The sequence below is a fragment of the Hemicordylus capensis genome, chromosome 2 (assembly GCF_027244095.1).
Source record: "Hemicordylus capensis ecotype Gifberg chromosome 2, rHemCap1.1.pri, whole genome shotgun sequence".
Taxonomy (NCBI): Eukaryota; Metazoa; Chordata; class Lepidosauria; order Squamata; family Cordylidae; genus Hemicordylus; species Hemicordylus capensis.
The window spans coordinates 230,848,711-230,868,163 of record NC_069658.1 but is presented as its reverse complement, the minus strand read 5'-3'; the positions used below and the strand labels follow the sequence as shown (position 1 = coordinate 230,868,163).

Here is a 19,453-nt window from a genome sequence, read left to right as displayed (position 1 = left end):
GTACTTGGTTTGGGCCCCTTTTGCAGCAATTACTGCCTCGATGCGGCGTGGCATGGATGCTATCAGCCTGTGGCACTGATGATGTATTATGGAAGACCAGGATGCTTCATTAGCGGCCTTCAGCAATTCTGCATTGTTTGGTCTCATGTCTCTCATCCTTCTCTTGGCAATGCCCCATAGATTCTCTATGGGGTCAGGTCAGGCGAGTTTGCTGGCCAATCAAGCACAGTACACTGTATACTTTTCAGAGGTCCGATATTGTTCTATTCTACAATCCTTATCTTCTTGGTTCCATGTAATATTCTAATTTTCTGGGATTGTGGATTTGGGGTTTTCATGAGCTGTACGCCATGATCATCACAATTATAACAAATTAAGGCTTGACTTATCTCACTTTGCATGTAATGCGTCTGTCTCATATATCAGTTTCACCTTTTAATTTGCATTACTGAAATTAATGGACTTTTGCACAATATTCTAATTTTCCGAGTTTCACCTGTAGCTATTTTGGTGTTTTTTCTTTTTCTCTTTTTTCCTAATAATTCTTGGCAAGGGTGGATTTGTGTGGGTGGGTGTCTTTTTTTGGAAGGTGGAGAACAGAGGGCTGCTGGACCTCCCAACTGATATATGTAATTATGAGATGCCAGCCACTGATCGGTTTCCCAGACTGTGAGAAACACCTACATCAGGCAGCAGTGATACAGGAAGATGTTGAAAGGCATCATCTCACACTGTGCGGGAGGAGGCAATGGTAAACCCCTCCTGTATTCTACCAAAGAAAACCACAGGGCTCTGTGGGTGCCAGGAATCGACACCAACTCAAAGGCACTTTAAGAACTGCTAATTGTAATTGTAAATTAGTTTTATTTTCTTTCTCTTCCTTTTCTGTTATTTACTGTTTCTTGTTTATTTCTGTTATTTTGTTGAAAAATAATAAAAGGTTTGTTTTTTTTTAAAGTAAATTTATTTATTTCTCATAAATACCCTTTATCATAAATCTCCAAGATAGGGCTGAGAGAGATTCCTGCCTGCAACCTTGGAGAAGTCCGTACTAGTCTGTGTAGACAACACTGTGATAGATGGACCAATGGTCGGACTCAGTATATGGCAGCTTTCTTTGTTACTCTACAAACATAGGTGCTCCACAGACAGACTTGGGCCTCCACACCTCTTTAGTCTGTCCTGGGTAGTGCGGTTTTTAAAAGATGCTTAATTTGCAGGGGGGCGGGGAGGCAGGGTTACAAAGCCCTCTAGATCCAGGCTCCAAAATTAACTCGGTGCACGTCTGCCTACAAATGAAGTACAGACAAATCTATGCACACTTTTAGGCAGCAGAATAAAAACCAGAAGGATCCTGCAGCAGCAGCGATGGAAAGAGCCACTTAGGGCAGGCATCGGCGCCAGGAGTGCGCCTGGAGAAGCCGGACCTGATCTACGGGGGAGTCGTCGAGGGGCTTCTCCCTTCTCCGCCCTTGCCTAGGAACTGTTCCCAAGCAGCAGCTGCTCCCTCCGGCCCTCTTCCACTCACCCTCCTGCCCACCTGGCACAGCTTCCATCCATTCATTCGTTCCTTCCTCCTCTGCCCCTCCCGGCCGGCCCACATCAGGCGGCAATTCCTCTCCCACCAAACTCCAGCACAAAAGAGGGCGGGGGCGGGGGGGGGGAAGACATCTAGTCTGCCTCCCGAAACCACCTGTTTGAGCACCATGCAATGAGGGGCAGGACAGGACAGGAGGAGGGTGATGAAAAGAGGGGCTACTTCCCTCATGCTCAAGAGAGCGTGAAAAGACACTCAGCTCTTGACTCCCGGTTCCCACTCGAATACCGTCCATTGAGGGGGAGGAACTGCTCTTTCAGCCTCATGCTCCTGTTGCTGCCTCGCATTTGGACACGGCGGGGTGCAAGAGGAAACCGGAAGTCTATGTCTCTGTGTATTCTCTATGATCTCTTGTCCTGGATGCCGGCGAATGTCTCTGGGAAGTGATCTCTGCGGCAGGAGGACGCAAGACATCAAAGGTGCAAAGAAGTGGTCGCGGGGGGGGGGGGCCGCGGGAGGAGCGGCGGGGAGGGGAAGCTGGAGTTGCTTGGGGCCACTGATAGACTGGGGGGCAAGCAGAAGACAGCGCAGGCCCGGCTGAGGACCCCTCTGGCTGTCCTGTGGGGAGCGCAGTTGGCAGAGCCCCCCCACCCGGAACAGCGGCGTTGCCCCTTTGTCTGGAAGCGGGGCGGGGGCTGCTGCTGCGCAAAACGAAGGCTGCCTGCTTGGATGGAGGCAGAGGGAGAGCGCGGGGATTTGTGTCTTCGGAAACGGAGCAGACGCTGTCATCTCCAGAGCATTTCAAGCCCTGCCCGCACCATCTCCCCACCCTCCACCCCCCCGCGAAAGTTGTACGCATTTGGGAATGGCCTTTCTCCGCTTCTTCTTGTTTTTGGAATACAACTCCCATAATTCCTGGCCACAGTGGCCGAAGACGGGGAATGATGGGAGTGGTAGTCCAAGACCAAAAATGTTATCCCCAAACAAGAGGTTACCCAGGACTGCCTTTTTCAGATGCCAGCCTTTTCTTTCTGTCTAGAAGCGGGTTCGTTAGCTACCAACTGCTAGACGCTATGGGCAATTCTGCCTCCGTCTTCATCTGTGGCAAGGCCATATTTTTAACCCAGGCCAGAAATGGGGCATCTCTGTCATTGGGGAGGCAGGTGGGCTTAGGTTAGGAGGTACTGCCTCTCTCTCCACCAGCAATGCCATTGCCATCCCACATGCACCCGCTGCACCGGAATCATTTGGGAGGCGGGCGGGGGGCTGCAGGAGGAGCTCTCTCCGATACACTGCTGCTGTGCAGTGGCAGTTTTAAAAATATATATTTAACTAAACGCCCTCCCCCTGCCCATTTATTTATTTATTTCATTTGTGTACCGCCGCTCCAAAATGGCTCAGGGCGGTTTACAATTAAAACACACCACTAAAACAGTAAAGAGCTAAAACAAATTAAAAAACAACATAACAATTTACTTGCAAAGGGAAGGGGAACCCTCGCCACTGGGGCGACAAATATTTGGCAAAGAGCATAATCTGCCCCTGGACATGATGTTGTACAGGTGTGCAGATGCCTGTACACTTGTGCATGTTTTTGTGCAAGTGTCTGCACTTGTGTTCATTTTAAAAGTGAACCTGGACACCAGCTCCCTGATATGCAGGCTACAGATAGGAAGTGTACCTATGTACCTGTGTTCAACATGATGTGTGAATAACAGTGCCTAGGCGCAGATCTGCATTATAATATTAGCATTTTTATTTTCAATCCCCTTCCTAATGATTCCTAGCATGGAGTTAGCCTTTTTTTACAGCTGCCACACACTGAGACAACACTTTCAATGAGCTGTCCACTATGACCCCAAGATCTCTCTCCTGGTCAGTCACTGACAGCTCAGACCTCATCAGCATATATGTTAAGCTGGTGTTTTTTGCCCCAATGTGCACCACTTTACACTTGCTTACACTGAACCGCATTTGCCATTGTGTCGCCCAGACCGCCAGTTTGGAGAGATCTTTTAAAGTTCCTCCCAATCTGTTGTGAATTTCACTACCCAAAAGACATTAGTGTCATCTGCAAATTTGACCACTTCGCTGGTCATCCCAACTTCTAGTTTATGAACAAGTTAAAGAGCACTGGTCCCATTACTGATCCTTGGAGGACCCCACTTCCTACCTACCTCCATTGTGAAAACTGTCCATTTATTTCTACCTTCTGTTTCCTGTCCTTAACCAGTTACCGATTCTCACATGAACCTGTCCCCTATCCCATGACTGCTAAGTTTACTCAAGAGCTTTGGTGGGGAACTTTGTCGAAAACCTTTTGGAAGTCCAAGTATACTATGTTAACCAGATCACCTTTATCCATATGCCTGTTTGTTTGTTTATTAAAACATTTTTATACTGCCCAAAACTTACGTCTCTGGGCGGTTTACAACAGAATAAAAATAAAGTAAAACATTAGTTAAGACAAAAATGAAAAAATTAACACATTGCAACAATTTAGAATTTTTTAAATAATATTTTAAAATAGCATTAAAACCAAATTCCAACAAAAAAACATCATCACTTCACATTATAACCAGTTTCCATTTCACATAAAGCAATCTGTTGTGCAATATGTAAACATCAAGTTGGGCAGCCCATATAAAACTGTATTAAGAGCTGATGGCTGAATTACAGAATGGCTTAGTCCAACAGGGCTTTTTTCTGCCTCTTCCTATTTCTTGGCTTCAGGAGAATCTGCATGATCCAGCTGCACTTTGGGCAATTCCTCCACTGCGGTCTTACTCCTCTGAAGAATACGAATAGCCTGTCCAGTTGTTTTTCCTCCTCTTATCAAATTCTCACACAAGCTTTGCAGTCTTGTTGCATTCAATTCCAGGAAACAGTACCACTGGTTGACTATAATGGAATGCACTCCAATTAGGCTCAGAATGATCGCTGTCTCAGTTGGCATCTCTAGAGACAGGTGTAAAAAACTTTTATGTGCATCTAGATTTGCCACTCATACAACAGTTGGCAATGCATGCACAAGGTCGGGAAATATCATTAACTGACATTCTGAGATGTTCATAGCAACCAGTCTGTCAAGTAACATCTGAGCAAGGAATCTTGACATTCCAGAGAACAGAAATGCACTGCAGTTAGATTTTAGTAAACGTTCCCACTCAGCTTGACTTGCAATCTCCACATTACCAATAACTCCATCCCAACTAAGTGTAAATGGCTGTTGACACACTGTTGACACACTCAAGGAACTCCAAAAGGTTAGTGAGGCAAGACTTGCAGAAGCCATGCAGTTTCTCCTTCAACAAGGCCTTTTCTTCTATATGCTTAACAATTTTGTCCGTAAATATGCTTTCCATCAATTTACCCGGCTGTCCAGCCTGTAATTTCCCAGATCTCCCCTGGATTCCTTCTTGAAAATCGAAGTCACATTGGCTACTTTCCAGTCTTCTGGTACAGAGTCTGTAGGGACAAGTTATATATTTTTGCTAGGAGATTGGCTATTTCACATTTGAATTCCTTCAGAACTCTTGGGTGGATTCCATCTAGCCTGGCAATTTGTTAATTTTTAGCTTTTCAAGACAGTTTAGAACATCTCCCCTTGTCACCTCAGATTAGCCCTGTTCCTCAGTGGCTAAACCTGAAAAAATCATTTCTGGAGATGGTATATTGTCAGTATCCTCCACCATGAAGACAGATGCAAAGAACTCATTCAGCTTCTCTGCAATCTCCTTATCCTCCTTAATAATCCCTTTCACACCCTCATCATTTAAGGGGCCAACCACCTCCCTGGCAGGTTTTCTACTTCTGATATATTGAAAGAAGCTTTTGTTATTCCCCTTGACACTTGTAGCTATATGCTCCTCAAACTCTCTCTTGCATCCCTTATTATCTCCTTGCATTTATTTTGTGAGAGTTTCTGTTCCCTCCTGTTCTCTTCATTTGGGCAGGACTTCCATTTTCGGAAGGAAGTTTTCTTCCCTTTTATAGCGTCCCTGACTCTACTTGTTAGCCACACTGGAATCCTCCTGGACTTGGTGATACCTTTCCTCCTTCTTGGTATATATTCCAACTGTGCTTCTAGCACAGTGTTTTTAAATAAGTTCCATGCTTCCTGGAGTGATTTGACACTCCTGACTTTCCCTTTCAACTTCTTCCATACCAGCCCCTCATTTTTGAGAAGTTTGCTCTTCTGTGTTGGACTTCCTTGACAATTCTCCAGTCACATATATGCTTAATTGGCTCACACTATGGTCACTGCTACCCAATGTTTCTGCAACTGTGACATCTTGCACCAGGTCCTTTGGATTAGATCCAAAGTTTGGTTCCGCAGTTAACAGTTCTAAGGCACAGTCATTTAGCACATCTAGAAATTAGGACTCTCTGTCATTATCTGAATGTGAATTTACCCAGTCTATGTGTGGGTAGTCACTCATTATTACTGCCCTGTCTCTCTTTGACATCTCTCTTATTTGTTTCTCCAACTCCAGGTCACTCTCAGGGCTTTGATGCAGAGGGCGATAGCTTGTCCCTAGTAACACATTTCCTATCAGTCCTTGTAATGTTACCCATAATGATTCTGTGGAGGACTGTGGTCCAGCTAGGTTTTCTAGCTTATTGGAGTCTATCCCTTCTTTGATATACAGCGTCACTCCTCCCCCAACCCTATCCTCCCTTCTATAGAGTTTATATCAGGAATAATCGCATCCCACTGGTTCTCACCATCCCACCAGGTTTCTGTTACACCCACTATATCTATGTTTTCATTAGTAACCAAGTACTCCAGCTCACCCATCTTGGCTCAGACGCTTCTGGCATTGGTATACAGACACCTATATGCCCGGTCCCTCACCTGGTGTTGGTGTGTGCTATCCCCTTTCCCATCATTTGACCTATTTGGCAAGCTGTCCTGTGTTTCGTACTGCTCAACTCCTGGCTCTACTCTGTCCCCTTCTGGTTCATCCGAAACATGTTCACCCTCACACCATAGGGGATTTTACTGGCCGAAGCAGATACCACCTTGTTCCTGTCAGCAATCTCCCAGGTGTCATTTTAAAAGCTGCTCTGTGACCTTCTTTGATCTTAATTGTTCTCTGGGTTGCTCACAACACAATATTAAAACATGAAATAAAAGGACACAACACATTAAATCATAACAGATCAAAAGAGGGAAAAAGAAAATACAAATTACAATACAAAGCCATTTTAAAACTCTTTAAAAATCAGTTAGAAATTGTAAAAGCCAATACAAATTTAAAATGCAAAAAAAAAAAAATCAGTTAGAAATCAAATTTTAAAATATATTTTAAAAACCAAGAATAAGGACTAACGTCCTCCTTTGCACTAATAATCTGGGTTCTCCCTTTATCTCAACAGGTGGTTGGAACATGGGAGATCCTCTGGGGAAACAAAGGGCGTAATTGGGAAAAACCAGCCATGAGATGGAAGGAGAGCAATTTGGGGGATCAAGAGGGGCCAAGGAGGTAGGAGCCAAACCAAGTGGATTTCCAAGGGATTCTAGCCCAACAAGAAGTTTGCAATGGAAAGGGAATGAAGGCACCTTCTGCATGCGAGAAAACACTCAGTTGTAAATCAAGCCTTGGTGCACACTGTGGAACACACATGGAGGAGAAGGCAAATTCATGCATAGCTCATGGGAAGAGCTTCAGTGAGAATTCACAGCTGATCTCACAGACAGGGGAGAATGCTGTGAATGGAGAAGGATCAAATATGCTGGACAGAAACCAAAAGGAGACTTCAATAGGTGGATCGGATGCTTCTCGGAGTGGAGATCCCCATTTCATCCCAACTATACCAGGAAAAAAGAAAAGAAAGAGAAAGAAAAAGTGCCCTGTATGGCCAAAGATCTTGAGTAATAGCTCAAGTGCTAAGACACAGCCTGAAATCCACACATTGCACAAATGCTTGGAGTGTGGAAAGACCTATAGTCAGAGCTCAGACCATTTGACCCATCAAATAATTCATGCAGGAGAGAAGCCATATACATGTTCAGTTTGTGATAAAAGCTTCAAGAACAGTTCAACCTTGATTGCTCATAGAAAAATCCACAACAGAGAGAAAAGATATAAATGCCAGGTGTGTGGGAAGAGTTTCATGCACAATTCGCACCTTATTATCCATGAAAGAATCCACACAGGAGAAAAACCATTTAAATGCCAGGAGTGTGGAAAAAGCTTCACTCAAAAGGTCGCCCTCACTAGCCATAAAAAAATCCACACAAGAGGGAAACCGTATCAATGTGTGTTGTGTGGAAAGAGCTTCAGCCAGAATGCCTACCTTTCTTCCCATCAAAGAATCCACACAGGGGAGAAACCATTTAAATGCCTGGAGTGTGGAAAGAGTTTCTTTTGGAAGTCAAACTTTACTTTCCATCAAAGAATCCACACAGGGGTGAAACCATTTAAATGTATGGAGTGTGGAAAGAGCTTTAGTCGTAGTGCTCACCTTACTACCCATCAAAGAATCCACACAGGAGAAAAACCATTTAAATGCCAGGAGTGTGGAAAAAGTTTCACGCAAAAGGGCACCCTCACTACCCACCAAAAAATCCACACAAGGGGGAAACTGTATCAGTGTGCGTTGTGTGGAAAGAGCTTCAGCCGGAATGCTCACCTTTCTTCCCATCAAAGAATCCACACAGGGGAGAAAGCATTTAAATGCATGGAGTGTGGAAAGAGTTTCTTTTGGAAGTCAAACTTTACTTCCCATCAAAAAATGCACACAGGGGTGAAACCTTTTAAATGTCTGGAGTGTGGAAAGAGCTACAGTGAAAGCTCAGAGCTTAGTAAACATCTAAGAGTGCACACAGGAGAGAAACGATTTGAATGCCTGGAGTGTGGAAAGAGTTTCTTTTGGAAGTCAGACCTTACTTCCCATCAAAGAATCCACACAGGGGTAAAACCTTTTAAGTGTCTGGAGTGTGGAAAGAGCTTTAGTCGTAGTGATCACCTTACTACCCATCAAAGAATGCACACAGGGGAGAAACCATATAAATGCCTGGAGTGTGGCAAGAGCTTTAGTCAAAGTTCAGGCCTTAGTACCCATCATAGAATCCACACAGGGGAGAAACCACTTAAATGCCTGGAGTGTGGAAAGCAGTTTCGTGAAAGTGGAGCCTTTACTAAACATTTAAGAGTGCACACAGGAGAGAAACCATATAAATGTCTGGAGTGTGGAAAGAGCTTCAGTCGTAGTGGACACCTTAGTACCCATTATAAAATCCACACAGGGGACAAACCATTTGAGTGCCAGGTGTGTGGAAAGAGCTTCAGTGAAAGCTCAGAGCTTACTAAACATCTAAGAGTGCACACAGGGGAGAAACCATATAAATGCCCGGAGTGTGGAAAGAGCTTCAGTCATAACTCAGCCCTTTCTTCCCATCAAAGATTCCACACTGGGAAGAAACCGTATAAGTGCCCAGAGTGTGGAAAGAGCTTCAGTCAAAGCTCAGGCCTTAGTAGCCATCACAGAATCCACACAGGGGAGAAACCATATAAATGCCTGGAGTGTGGAAAGAGCTTCAGTCAAAGTTCAGGTCTTTCTGTCCATCAAAGACTCCACACTGGGACGAAACCATATAAGTGCCTGGAGTGTGGGAAGAGCTTCAGACAAAGCTCAGGGCTTAAGAACCATAACAGAATCCATGCAAGGGAGAAACCTTTTTAATGCCTGGAATGTGGAAAGCGCTACAGTGAGAGCTTCGAACTTATTAAGCATCACAGGATCCACACAGGAGAGAAACCATTTGAATGCCTGGAGTGTTGAAAGAGCTTCAGTCAAGGTTCAGGCCTTAGTACCCATCACAGAATCCACACGGGGGAGAAACCAGTTAAATGCCTGTAGTGTGGAAAGCAGTTCCATGAAAATGGAGACGTTACTAAACATTTAAGAGTGCACATAGGGGAGAAATCATATAAATGTCTGGAGTGTGGAAAAAGCTTCAGTTGCAATGAATACCTTAGTGGGCATCAAAAAATCCACACAGGTGAGAAACCTTTTAACTTTCTGGAATGTGGAAAGAGCTTCATCCTGAAGGGAAACTTTAAGACATCAAAGAGTTCACACAGGACAGAACCCTTCCTAACACCTGGCATTTATGAAACATTTCCTTTAGAGCAAACACCTCTTATCCCATCTAGGATTGTATGCACTGTAGCTATCTCTTGTGTTTAATTCGACAGAGCTATCGGGGCATAGCAAGGTTGGAGTGGGCCCAGAGAAGAGATTTTAAAATGCCACCCCCCCCCCCCGCAAAGTCCAGGGCCTCCACACCCCAGGCCTCCAAGGATTTAAGTCTGATATTTCAAATTAAGTATGCTGCCTGGAAATACATTTCACTGAATACATACATGCACACTTCACAATATATAGTGATATACATTGAATACTATATATTTGTGCTACTTTTAATGCTTAACACACACTAGAAACACTAATTATTAAAATGGGCCCCTTGCTCCAGATTAGTAAAGGAGACTTTCAACCATGCAGTGTAAGCCTATGTATGTTTTCTCAGAATTCTGAACAAATTCAGTAAAGTTTGATTTAGTAAAGGTTTTTCACACAGGGCTTTTAAAGCCCTTTAACACACATCTCCTCTGGAATGGAGGTGCTGCATTCACATGTTGACCAGATTTACCCTGAAGTGTGTGGAGAATTGCAGCCTCAGGCAGCAAATCTAATCACATTTAGCTGGAAGTACATTTAATTGAAACCTAAAGGACTTACTAGCAAGGAAAGCATTCAACTCCATTGCATTCAACCGTGTCTGAGATCCTTCCCTGGTAAGTGCATATAGGATTGCACATGCTCAGGGATGTAAAGCAAACCAAGCTAATTTGTGCTCCCAGCATATTTTGCTCACTATAGGAGACCAGTAAGTCCCACTGAAGCAAGGAAGATAGGTGGGGAGAAAGAGAGAAAAGAGCAAGAATTAGCACCGTTCCTCAGGAGAAAAAGGTAAAATTTTAAGATAGATGAGACACTCTCTGCAGGTGCTCAGAAGCAGGGTTGTCCCTAGTGGGGTGCGGAGCTGGGGGGCAAATCAGCATGTGCAGAGCTTCCTTAACATTTCATATCATTACAAAATCATACTGACTGATGACATACAGTGTAAATAGTGTGAGTGAGGTTTTGGGATGTCCAACTGATGTGAACATGGTTCGTCCCTGGGTCCGCCCCTTAGTCAATCAAACAGACTCAGTGGGAATCATTTAGAGGCTTTATTGCTACTGCAGTTTAGCAATAGGTAATCAATAGGCTCACGCTCTCAAACCGATTACAGTTTGGTTACAGGTGCATCTTACATTTATACAAACAATCTGAATGATGCTGACACCCTAGACACAGTATACGTGGCAATAAAATGGTGGTCTAAGTATCTAGTATGCATGTGAATGATTCATTGTTCATCTGGTGATTACTCCTTATTTGGTTAAATCCTGTTTTCTTAACTGTCAGCGAAAAACAGTGAGAACCTTGTGAGAACCAAGTTTCATAGGTACAATTTAGTGGAGAGAGATAATGACGTTGATCATGAGAGGCAGTGATGTCCCTGAGCTGGGCTGGGGTTACTTTAAGTTCAGATGAGGTTTTCTAAGTAAAATGGAGTTTCTTTGGTTTTCTAAACACAACACAACCAGCTTGGCATTTCTAAAGAGAAATAAAATAAAAGCACAACACATGCTTCACAGACCTTCTGGGTTGCAAAACAGCTTGAACGTAAGTGCATTTATAAATGAATGGATGAATAAATAAATAAATAAATAAATAAATAAATAATATTGTTTGTTCCAGAAGTTTTTGTAATTTTCTGCCATGAAACAAGTCACTTATAGGACTTTTTAGACAGTGTTTTTTATTTTTAAAAAGCCAGCAATTTTTCCAACTTGTTTCAAATTAAATATTCAGAGCCTTCTCAGTCTCCCCCCCTCCACATATCAAAGCCCTACGGCAAGCAGATCTCTATATCTGGGGTGGGGGTGTAACCACAAAAAGGAATTCACATTCGACCTCCATTACCGGCAAAGGCTGGGCTGGGCAGAGGGTACGCAGAGAACTGTGGTGGATAAGGGCAGCCAGCGCAGGCCGCTCTGCCTGCTTCCTTCCTTCATTGCTTGCTTGCTGCCTGGAGAGCTTCAGGCTTCAGTGAGGCCTACACAGAGGCCTCTCTGGAAGCCCCGCCGATCAGCTGAGAGGCGGAGAGAGAAGGAGCTCTAGCAGCCTGCAGGCTGATTGGATTGCCAGCCAGGAGTGCAAGCAGGAGAGAGGGCGAACAAGGCAAGGGGGACTGGCTGAGGGGCCTTGGGGCTGGGTGGGCAGGCAATGGGAAGTCAAGTGCAATGTCTCCAGGGGGCCCCTGGAGGCAGCGGGCCCCGAGACAACTGTTTCCCCTTGCCCAATTATAGTTACGCCCGTGATAGCTATATATTCCGTGATTTAGTGCTTTATGGGGCTATTCGCACAACTGCACACGCATGCAGGCCAGTTGGAGGAAAGGCAGGAAGGGTTGGGGGGAAGGATGGTATGCCCTCTTTGCCCCTGTGGTGTGCAAGCTGTGTGCCCATATGGTGCATGCTGCTGGGAGCAGTATGGATGACTATCCGCTACTGCTCCCAGGAGCATGGAGCAACAGAGGCCGGGGCTCGTTTTCCTGACCTCTGCATATCCCACAAGGCACTGCGTGACAATGGCGGTGCCTTGGGAGATTCCCCCATCAGATGGACGCTCTAGGCACCTCTCTCTGTGTCCCCTTGGGCTCCGGGGAGTCCGAGGAGACATACATGCCAGGCAGCCGGGTTAAGGGAGTGCTTGCTCCCTTAACCTTGGCTAAGAGGTGGGCTTAAGAGCCAGGTTAGGCTGGGTGAAGGCCCCGGGATCCACGGAGATCCTGGTGCTCCACATGAGCATGCTAGGCCCGGCTAGGCTGCCCTAACCTGGGCAAGGCTGCTTGTGAGAAGAGCCTCTCTCACTCTTAAGCCTCCTCTACTGGGTAGGTGCCACAGGAATGATAACATGGCAGACGGTTTCCCTCTTATGGAGCCAGATGGCAATCTAGAAGATGGAAAATGTAACTATTGGTTTAAATAATCCAATTTTATTTTATTTCCCAACAAAAAAGTCCCCTAATTGTCTTTAGAACATAACATATAGAAGTGTAACCCCCAAAGGTCATCTGGATGTCACTTCAGTCTTTGTCCCATCTTTCAATCCACAGTCTAATCATTTGTTCCCATCTAACCTTCTGTGGTAGCATTTGGGGGGAACTCACTGTGAAGGAACGAGGTACAAACCCCTTCTCCCTTGTAAAAATGTTTTGTATGATAGCCGGTCTCTGTATAAGGTTCAGTTGTGTTTCTCTGGTTTCACTTTTGTTTTTGCAAAACTGTCAGTTGGACATTGGAGGGAAAAGTGATTTTAAATCCTTTAAATGGACACACTGCCCATGCTCTTCCCTCCTCCTGTCCCCCCACATGTCCCACCGATCAGCTAATACATTTTCAGTCCCCTTAGCTAAGCAGGGTCTGCCCTGGTTGCATATGAATGGGAGACTAGAAGTGTGAGCACTGTAAGATATTCCCCTCAGGGGATGAAGCCGCTCTGGGAAGAGCAGAAGGTTCTAAGTTCCCTCCCTGGCTTCTCCAAGATAGGGCTGAGAGAGATTCCTGCCTGCAACCTTGGAGAAACCGCTCCCAGTCTGCGAAGACAATACTGAAGTAGATAGACCAATGGTTTGACTCGGTATATGGTAGCTTCCTATGTAGATATGAGGGGTTTCCACCTGATGGTTGTTTTAGGTGGGGTTCTAAATCTAATAATTATGTTATTTCAATAGCTTGTTGCTGTACTGGTGACTTTTTTTTATGTGAACATACATTGTGAAATAATTCTGAGAGGACTCAGAGGCAGAAGGCCTTCCTCAGGAGACTTCAGAGAGTGGCCTGGGTTAAGGCCTATTGTGAAGAATCCTGTATATTCACTACTTCAGTGGACGGGAGCAGAGGCGTATCTAGGGAAAATAGCGCCTAGGGCAAGCATTGAAATTTTGCCCCCTGTCCAAACATCTGACACCCATCTTTCAGATAACTTTACCATAATATCAGCTGAAAAATACAAGGCTGAAGGTCACATACAAGTCACATATCTGAATATGTGTACAGTGACTTGTATATATATATATTTTTTTTAAAAAAAATAATTACCTGTAGCCCCTTCGGGGGGCTTCCTAACGGCCGTGGCTGGGGGTCTGCAAAGGTCCCCCCTGCTGGCCTCTAGGACCTCACAAGGACCATTTGAGCATGAGTGGCCATTTTAAAAAAATTATTTATTTTTTAAAGAAATGGCAGCTGAAAATAAAATGGCCACCATGCATGCTCAAGTGGCCTCTGTGAGGCCTGGTATGCCCTAGGGCCTCACAGAGGCCATTTGAGCATGCGCGGTGGCCATTTTGTTTTTGGCAGGCTTTTTTTTTTTTTTTAAATTAATTTTAAGAATTGGCACCCCCTTCAAGTGGCGCCCGGGGCACGTGCCCTGCCTGCCCCACCCTAGATACGCCCCTGGATGGGAGACTGTGTAACTGCGTTTGCTCACAGTCACTACTTTCCAGCCTAGGCTCTCTCTTCCCTCCCTTTCTAGACTTTACATTCACAGTGTTGTATTTCAGAATGTAAAATTTAACCTGGAGACCCCTGACTCAAGGCAAGGGTGCCTAGCTTCACAGAGTTATAGATCAACAGGAAAAGCATTTAGTTTGTTTAGTTTATTACTATCAATGATCAAAGATCAGCAAATGCAATTTAAAACTTTACAGAAAAGTACAGATAAAAAAATACAGAAAATAACAATGGTAATAATCAAAAGGAGAACAAGTCCTATTTGGGTATAAAAATAGCTGTTATCCAACATCCTAACTGAACCAAGAATCTAAAAGACAAGACAGGAAGTTAGTTGCTGTCGAGTCCTAATAGCAATAGAGCAAAACTTAGCCACCTTATACGTAATAGAGGAGATTTTGTCTGCAAGCAAAAAAGCAACATAAAATTCTTCTGAACGACCAGGTAAAGATTGGACAAGATTGGATAGTACAATTGGAGTTAATAGAGTCTGTCGTATGTCCTTGTAGAATAAGCAACTCAATAGAACATGTACATTTTCAACATCCCCCAGACCACAAGAACAACGTCTGTCACTCTTCGGGGAGCTTCAAATATCTCCCAGAAAGCACTGCAGATGGCAGTACATTGTGTCTCACCCTGAAAAATGTCCTTTGATGGTGGGAGTAAATTAAAGTTTGTAAATAAGAAGACGAACCCTAAAAAGGAAAATCAAGTCTCCTTCTGATATAGTCAGAAATAAGACAAAGGTCATTCTGATATTCACAGCGGATTAGTTAAGCGTGCGTGTGTGCTGAGAGTAAAGTAACTTGGAGCCAATTCATAGTTTCAAATCAATATAAAAGGCATTTATTAAGGAACTCCATTCTAGATAGGAAAGTGAGGAGTTAGGATCTCTAATCTATCTATCTAGCTGGATGCAGATGGATTCTGCATCCTCTCTGCACATATGGTGCAGGGAGAGAAGCTTGCCATGTTGCAAGGTAGGCAGCCAGGTAGGAAGAAAGAGAGGAAGGAAGTCCCTGAGATTAGCAATCTACATTTCAAAGGGATAGCATCAGAGCAGTGGAGAAGTGATGGCAAATGTCTTGACCCTCTAGCCCTCTGACTTACTAGTCTGTCCTCCACTGTCTGAGGCAAAGAGACAGCGCAAAGTCCTTTAACTTCCAACAGTTTTGACAAGTGCATGGCTAATCAGACTTCTGATTGCCCTGGGGTGATCCTGCCTGCACCGCCTGCCTTGTGTCTCATATTCAGGCAGTGCTGGCAACCCTACTCCACACACACTCCAATCAGCTTGCCAATGAGTCAGGGAGGAAGGAAGTGAGAGAGGGAGTAGCGGGTTGTTGTTGTTATTGTTATTTGCAGGAGGGGAGGGCTGCCTAATGGCTCAGGGGCATTTTTAATTGTTCCCCTGTGTTCAATCTTACCTGTCTTTATTTTTATTAGTAGCTTTTTCCGTAGATCCCTTTGGGACACTGTGGAAGGCAATGAATACATTCAAGAACTGAATACCTACAAATGAAGTACAGACAAATCTATGCACCCTTTTAGGCAGCAGAATCAAAACCAGAAGGATCCTGCAGCAGCAGCAATGGAAAGAGCCACTTAGGGCAGGCATCGGCGCCAGGAAAGCGCCTGAAGAAGCCCGACCTGATCTACGGTTGGGGGTGGGGGGGAATCGAAAGGCTTCTCCCTTCTCCGCCCTTGCCTAGGAACTGTTCCCAAGCAGCAGCTGCTCCCTCCGGCCCTCTTCCACTCACCCCCCTGCCCACCTGGCACAGCTTCCATCCATTCATTCGCACCTTCCTCTCTTTCCCTCCCAGGCTGCCCGCCCACATCAGGCGGCAATTCCTCTTCCTCGAAACTCCAGCACCAAAAAGATTGGGGGGGGGGGGGGAGACATCTAGTCTGCCTCCCGGATCCCGTTTGAGCACCATGCAATGTGAGGCAGGAGTTTTATTGTGTTACAGCATTGTTTATTAATCGTTGTGTTGAGTATATTTGTTACTCCTATCTCTGCTGGCCAATGGCCGTAAGAAAATTGATTATGGTGATGACGAAAAGAGGAGCTACTTCCCTCATGCTCAAGAGATCGTGAAAAGACACTCAGCTCTGACTCCCGGTTCCCACTTGAATACCGTCCTTTGAGGGGCAGGAACTGCTCTTTTACCCGCACTGGACACGGGGTGTAAGCGGGAACCGGAAGTCTATGTCTCTATGTATTCTCCGTGATCTCTTGGATGCTGGGGAATGACCTCTGTGGCAGGAGGACTCAAGACATCAAAGGTGCAAAGAAGGGGGGGCGGGAGAAGGGGGGGGGAGGAGCAGCTGGAGTTGCTTGGGGCCACTGACTGGGGGGCAAGCAGAAGACAGCGCAGGCCCGGCTGAGGACCCCTCTGGCTGTCCTGTGGGGAGCGCAGTTGGCAGAGCCCCCCCCCCCTCTCCGGGAACAGCGGCGTTGCCCCTTTGTCCCTGCTGCTGCGCAAAACGAAGGCTGCGTGAAGGCAGCTTCAATGGAGGCAGAGGAAGAGCGCGGGGCTTTGTGCCTTCGGAAACGGAGCAGACGCTGTCATCTCCAGAGCATTTCAAGCCCTGCCCGCACCATCTCCCCACCCTCCACCCCCCCGCGAAAGTTGTACGCATTTGGGAATGGCCTTTCTCCGCTTCTTCTTGTTTTTGGAATACAACTCCCATAATTCCTGGCCACAGTGGCCGAAGACGGGGAATGATGGGAGTGGTAGTCCAAGACCAAAAATGTTATCCCCAAACAAGAGGTTACCCAGGACTGCCTTTTTCAGATGCCAGCCTTTTCTTTCTGTCTAGAAGCGGGTTCGTTAGCTACCAACTGCTAGACGCTATGGGCAATTCTGCCTCCGTCTTCATCTGTGGCAAGGCCATATTTTTAACCCAGGCCAGAAATGGGGCATCTCTGTCATTGGGGAGGCAGGTGGGCTTAGGTTAGGAGGTACTGCCTCTCTCTCCACCAGCAATGCCATTGCCATCCCACATGCACCCGCTGCACCGGCATCATTTGGGAGGCGGGCGGGGGGGCTGCACGACACACTGCTGCTGTGCGGGGGCAGTTTTAAAGGTTAAAAAATAGATTTAACTACCCCTCCCATTTACTTGCAAAGGGAAGGAGGACGCTTTCTGCTGGGAGAGCAAATTTTTGTCTGCCTACCGGTGGCAAAGAACATAATCTGCCCCTGGACATGATGTTGTACAGGTGTGCAGATTGCCTGTACGCTTGTGCATGGTTTTTGTGCAAATGTCTGTGTTTGTGTTCATTTTTAAAGTGAACCTGGACACCGGCTCCTTGATATGCAGGATACAGATAGGAAATGTACTGCTGTACCTGTGTTCAACATGATGTGTGAATAACGGTACCTGGGCGCAGATCTGTAGTCAAGTACACTTGTATGGGTGTGCAGCATAATGTCTGAACAGGAGTCTCCAGTGAAACAGACAATCAAGGGGACCCTTAATCAATTTCAGTGCTCAGTTTCTTTTTCTTTTCTTCTTCTCCTTTAAAAGGTCATGCATGATATAGGGAGCTGCTTTAGACTGAGTCAGACCATTGGTCCATCTAGCTCAGTATTGTCTACATGACTCGCAGTGGCTTCTCCAAGGTTACATGTGGGAGTCTCTCCCACCCCTATCTCGGGGATGCCAGGGAAGGAACTTGGAACGTGCAGATGCTCTTAAGAACATAAGAACAGCCCTGCTGGATCAGGCCCACCAAGGTCCATCTAGTCCAGCATCCTGTTTCACACAGTGGCCCACCAGATGCCTCTAGGGAGCCCACAGGCAAGAAGTATGTGCATGCCCTTTCTCCTGCTGTTGCTCCCCTGCAACTGGTATTGAGAGGCATCGTGCCTCTGAGGCTGGAGATGGCCCACAGCCACCAGACTAGTAGCCCTTGATAGACCTGTCTACCATGAACCTGTCTAACCCCCTTTTAAAGCCATCCAAGCTGGTGTCCATCACCACATCCCATGGCAAAGAATTCCATAGACAAGCCGACCTCCGCACAGAGCATCTGTGCGTTTTTTTGGGCTGGCAGCCTCCCCCCCCCGCCACTGCGCGCTGCAGTCTCCGGCTGGGCTGCCGCTGCCTCTTCGCCTTGCCTCCGTGCTGGGCCGGATCCGCCGCCTCTCACCCCCCGCCCCAGTCTCCGGCCCGGCCGAGTGCCACCGCCGCGGCCAGGCGCCACCTGGCATCCGGGCCCGCTGCCTCCTCGCCTCAGCGGCCAGGCCAAACCCACTGCCTGGCCCATTACTTTAGCCGCGCCGGGCCTGCAGCTGCCCGGCTAGCCAATTCTCCCGCCAGTGCCGCGGCTTGGCCCACCGCCAAGGGGGCTGGCTACCCCCTTGGGGCTGGCTACCTCTCACCCCCCAGTCTCCGGCGGGGCCGAGTGCCGCCGCCTGTCGGGCCCGAGAGCCGCCTCGGCAGCCGCAGAGAACCACTTCCCAGTCTTTGCAGCCAGCCGCCCACCCCCAGTATCGAGGCCCGCTGCCGTCTCCTCGCCCGGTCCTCCTCCTCGCCCAACCCGTCGCTGCCAGGCCAGGCCGCCAGCGGCCCTGTTTGCTCTTTGGGGCCAGCTACCTCCCCCCCCACCATCTCCAGCGGGGCCGAGTGCCGCCGCCGCCGCCAGTGGCCTCCGAGAGCTGCCTCCACTGCCTGCCGAGAGCCACTTGCCAGTCTTTGTGGCCGGCCTCTTTGGGGGCCGGCCACCTCTCCCCCACCCCAGTATTGGGGCCCGCCACGCTGCCGCCTCCTCAGCCTGTCCTCCTCCTCGCCTCGCCCCTTCGCACCACCCGTCGCGGCCAGGCCCGCCGGCCAATTGTCCTCTCTCCTGGGTGCGCCAGCCAATCAGGCGCCTCTGCAGCCCAGCTAATCAGCTGAGCTGCCGGGACGCATTTTGGAAGGCACACCTAGGAGAAATATATATATATATATAGATTAATGGACCACTCTTCTCAAAGTGGTCCCATATCTTACAGTGTTCACATGTTGTCTCCTATTCAAATGCAGATCAGGGCAGACCCTGCTTAGCAAAGGGACAATTCATGTTTGCTACCGCAAGATCAGCTCTCTCTCCCTAGAAGTGCACAGGGATACACACCAGCCCTAGTGAACATGCTGGCTAACATGCAGAGCAGTGTTATGCTGGCAGAAGCCAGGGATTTGCACACGAAGATATCTTAGCTGTGTTGTGTCCATAATGCACAAGCTGCACAACTGCACAACTTTTCTTGCACAAAGGCAGCCTGGA

The 19,453-nt window shown here is 46.9% G+C and overlaps 1 protein-coding gene across 1 annotated transcript; it reads left to right on the top strand.

The window, feature by feature from the left end:
• Positions 1–1,702: 1,702 nt before the first annotated feature.
• Positions 1,703–10,943, top strand: LOC128342293 (zinc finger protein 883-like). Its single transcript, XM_053289445.1, has 2 exons — positions 1,703–2,016; positions 6,920–10,943. Exon 2 carries the CDS (start codon positions 7,094–7,096, stop codon positions 9,227–9,229), a length of 2,136 nt encoding a protein of 711 aa, XP_053145420.1. The 5' UTR covers positions 1,703–2,016; positions 6,920–7,093; the 3' UTR covers positions 9,230–10,943.
• Positions 10,944–19,453: the final 8,510 nt, after the last annotated feature.

Coding starts and splice junctions, on each gene's coding strand:
- LOC128342293 (XM_053289445.1), top strand. CDS start 7,094: ATGAAGGCACCTTCTGCATGCGAGAAAACACTCAGTTGTAAATCAAGC.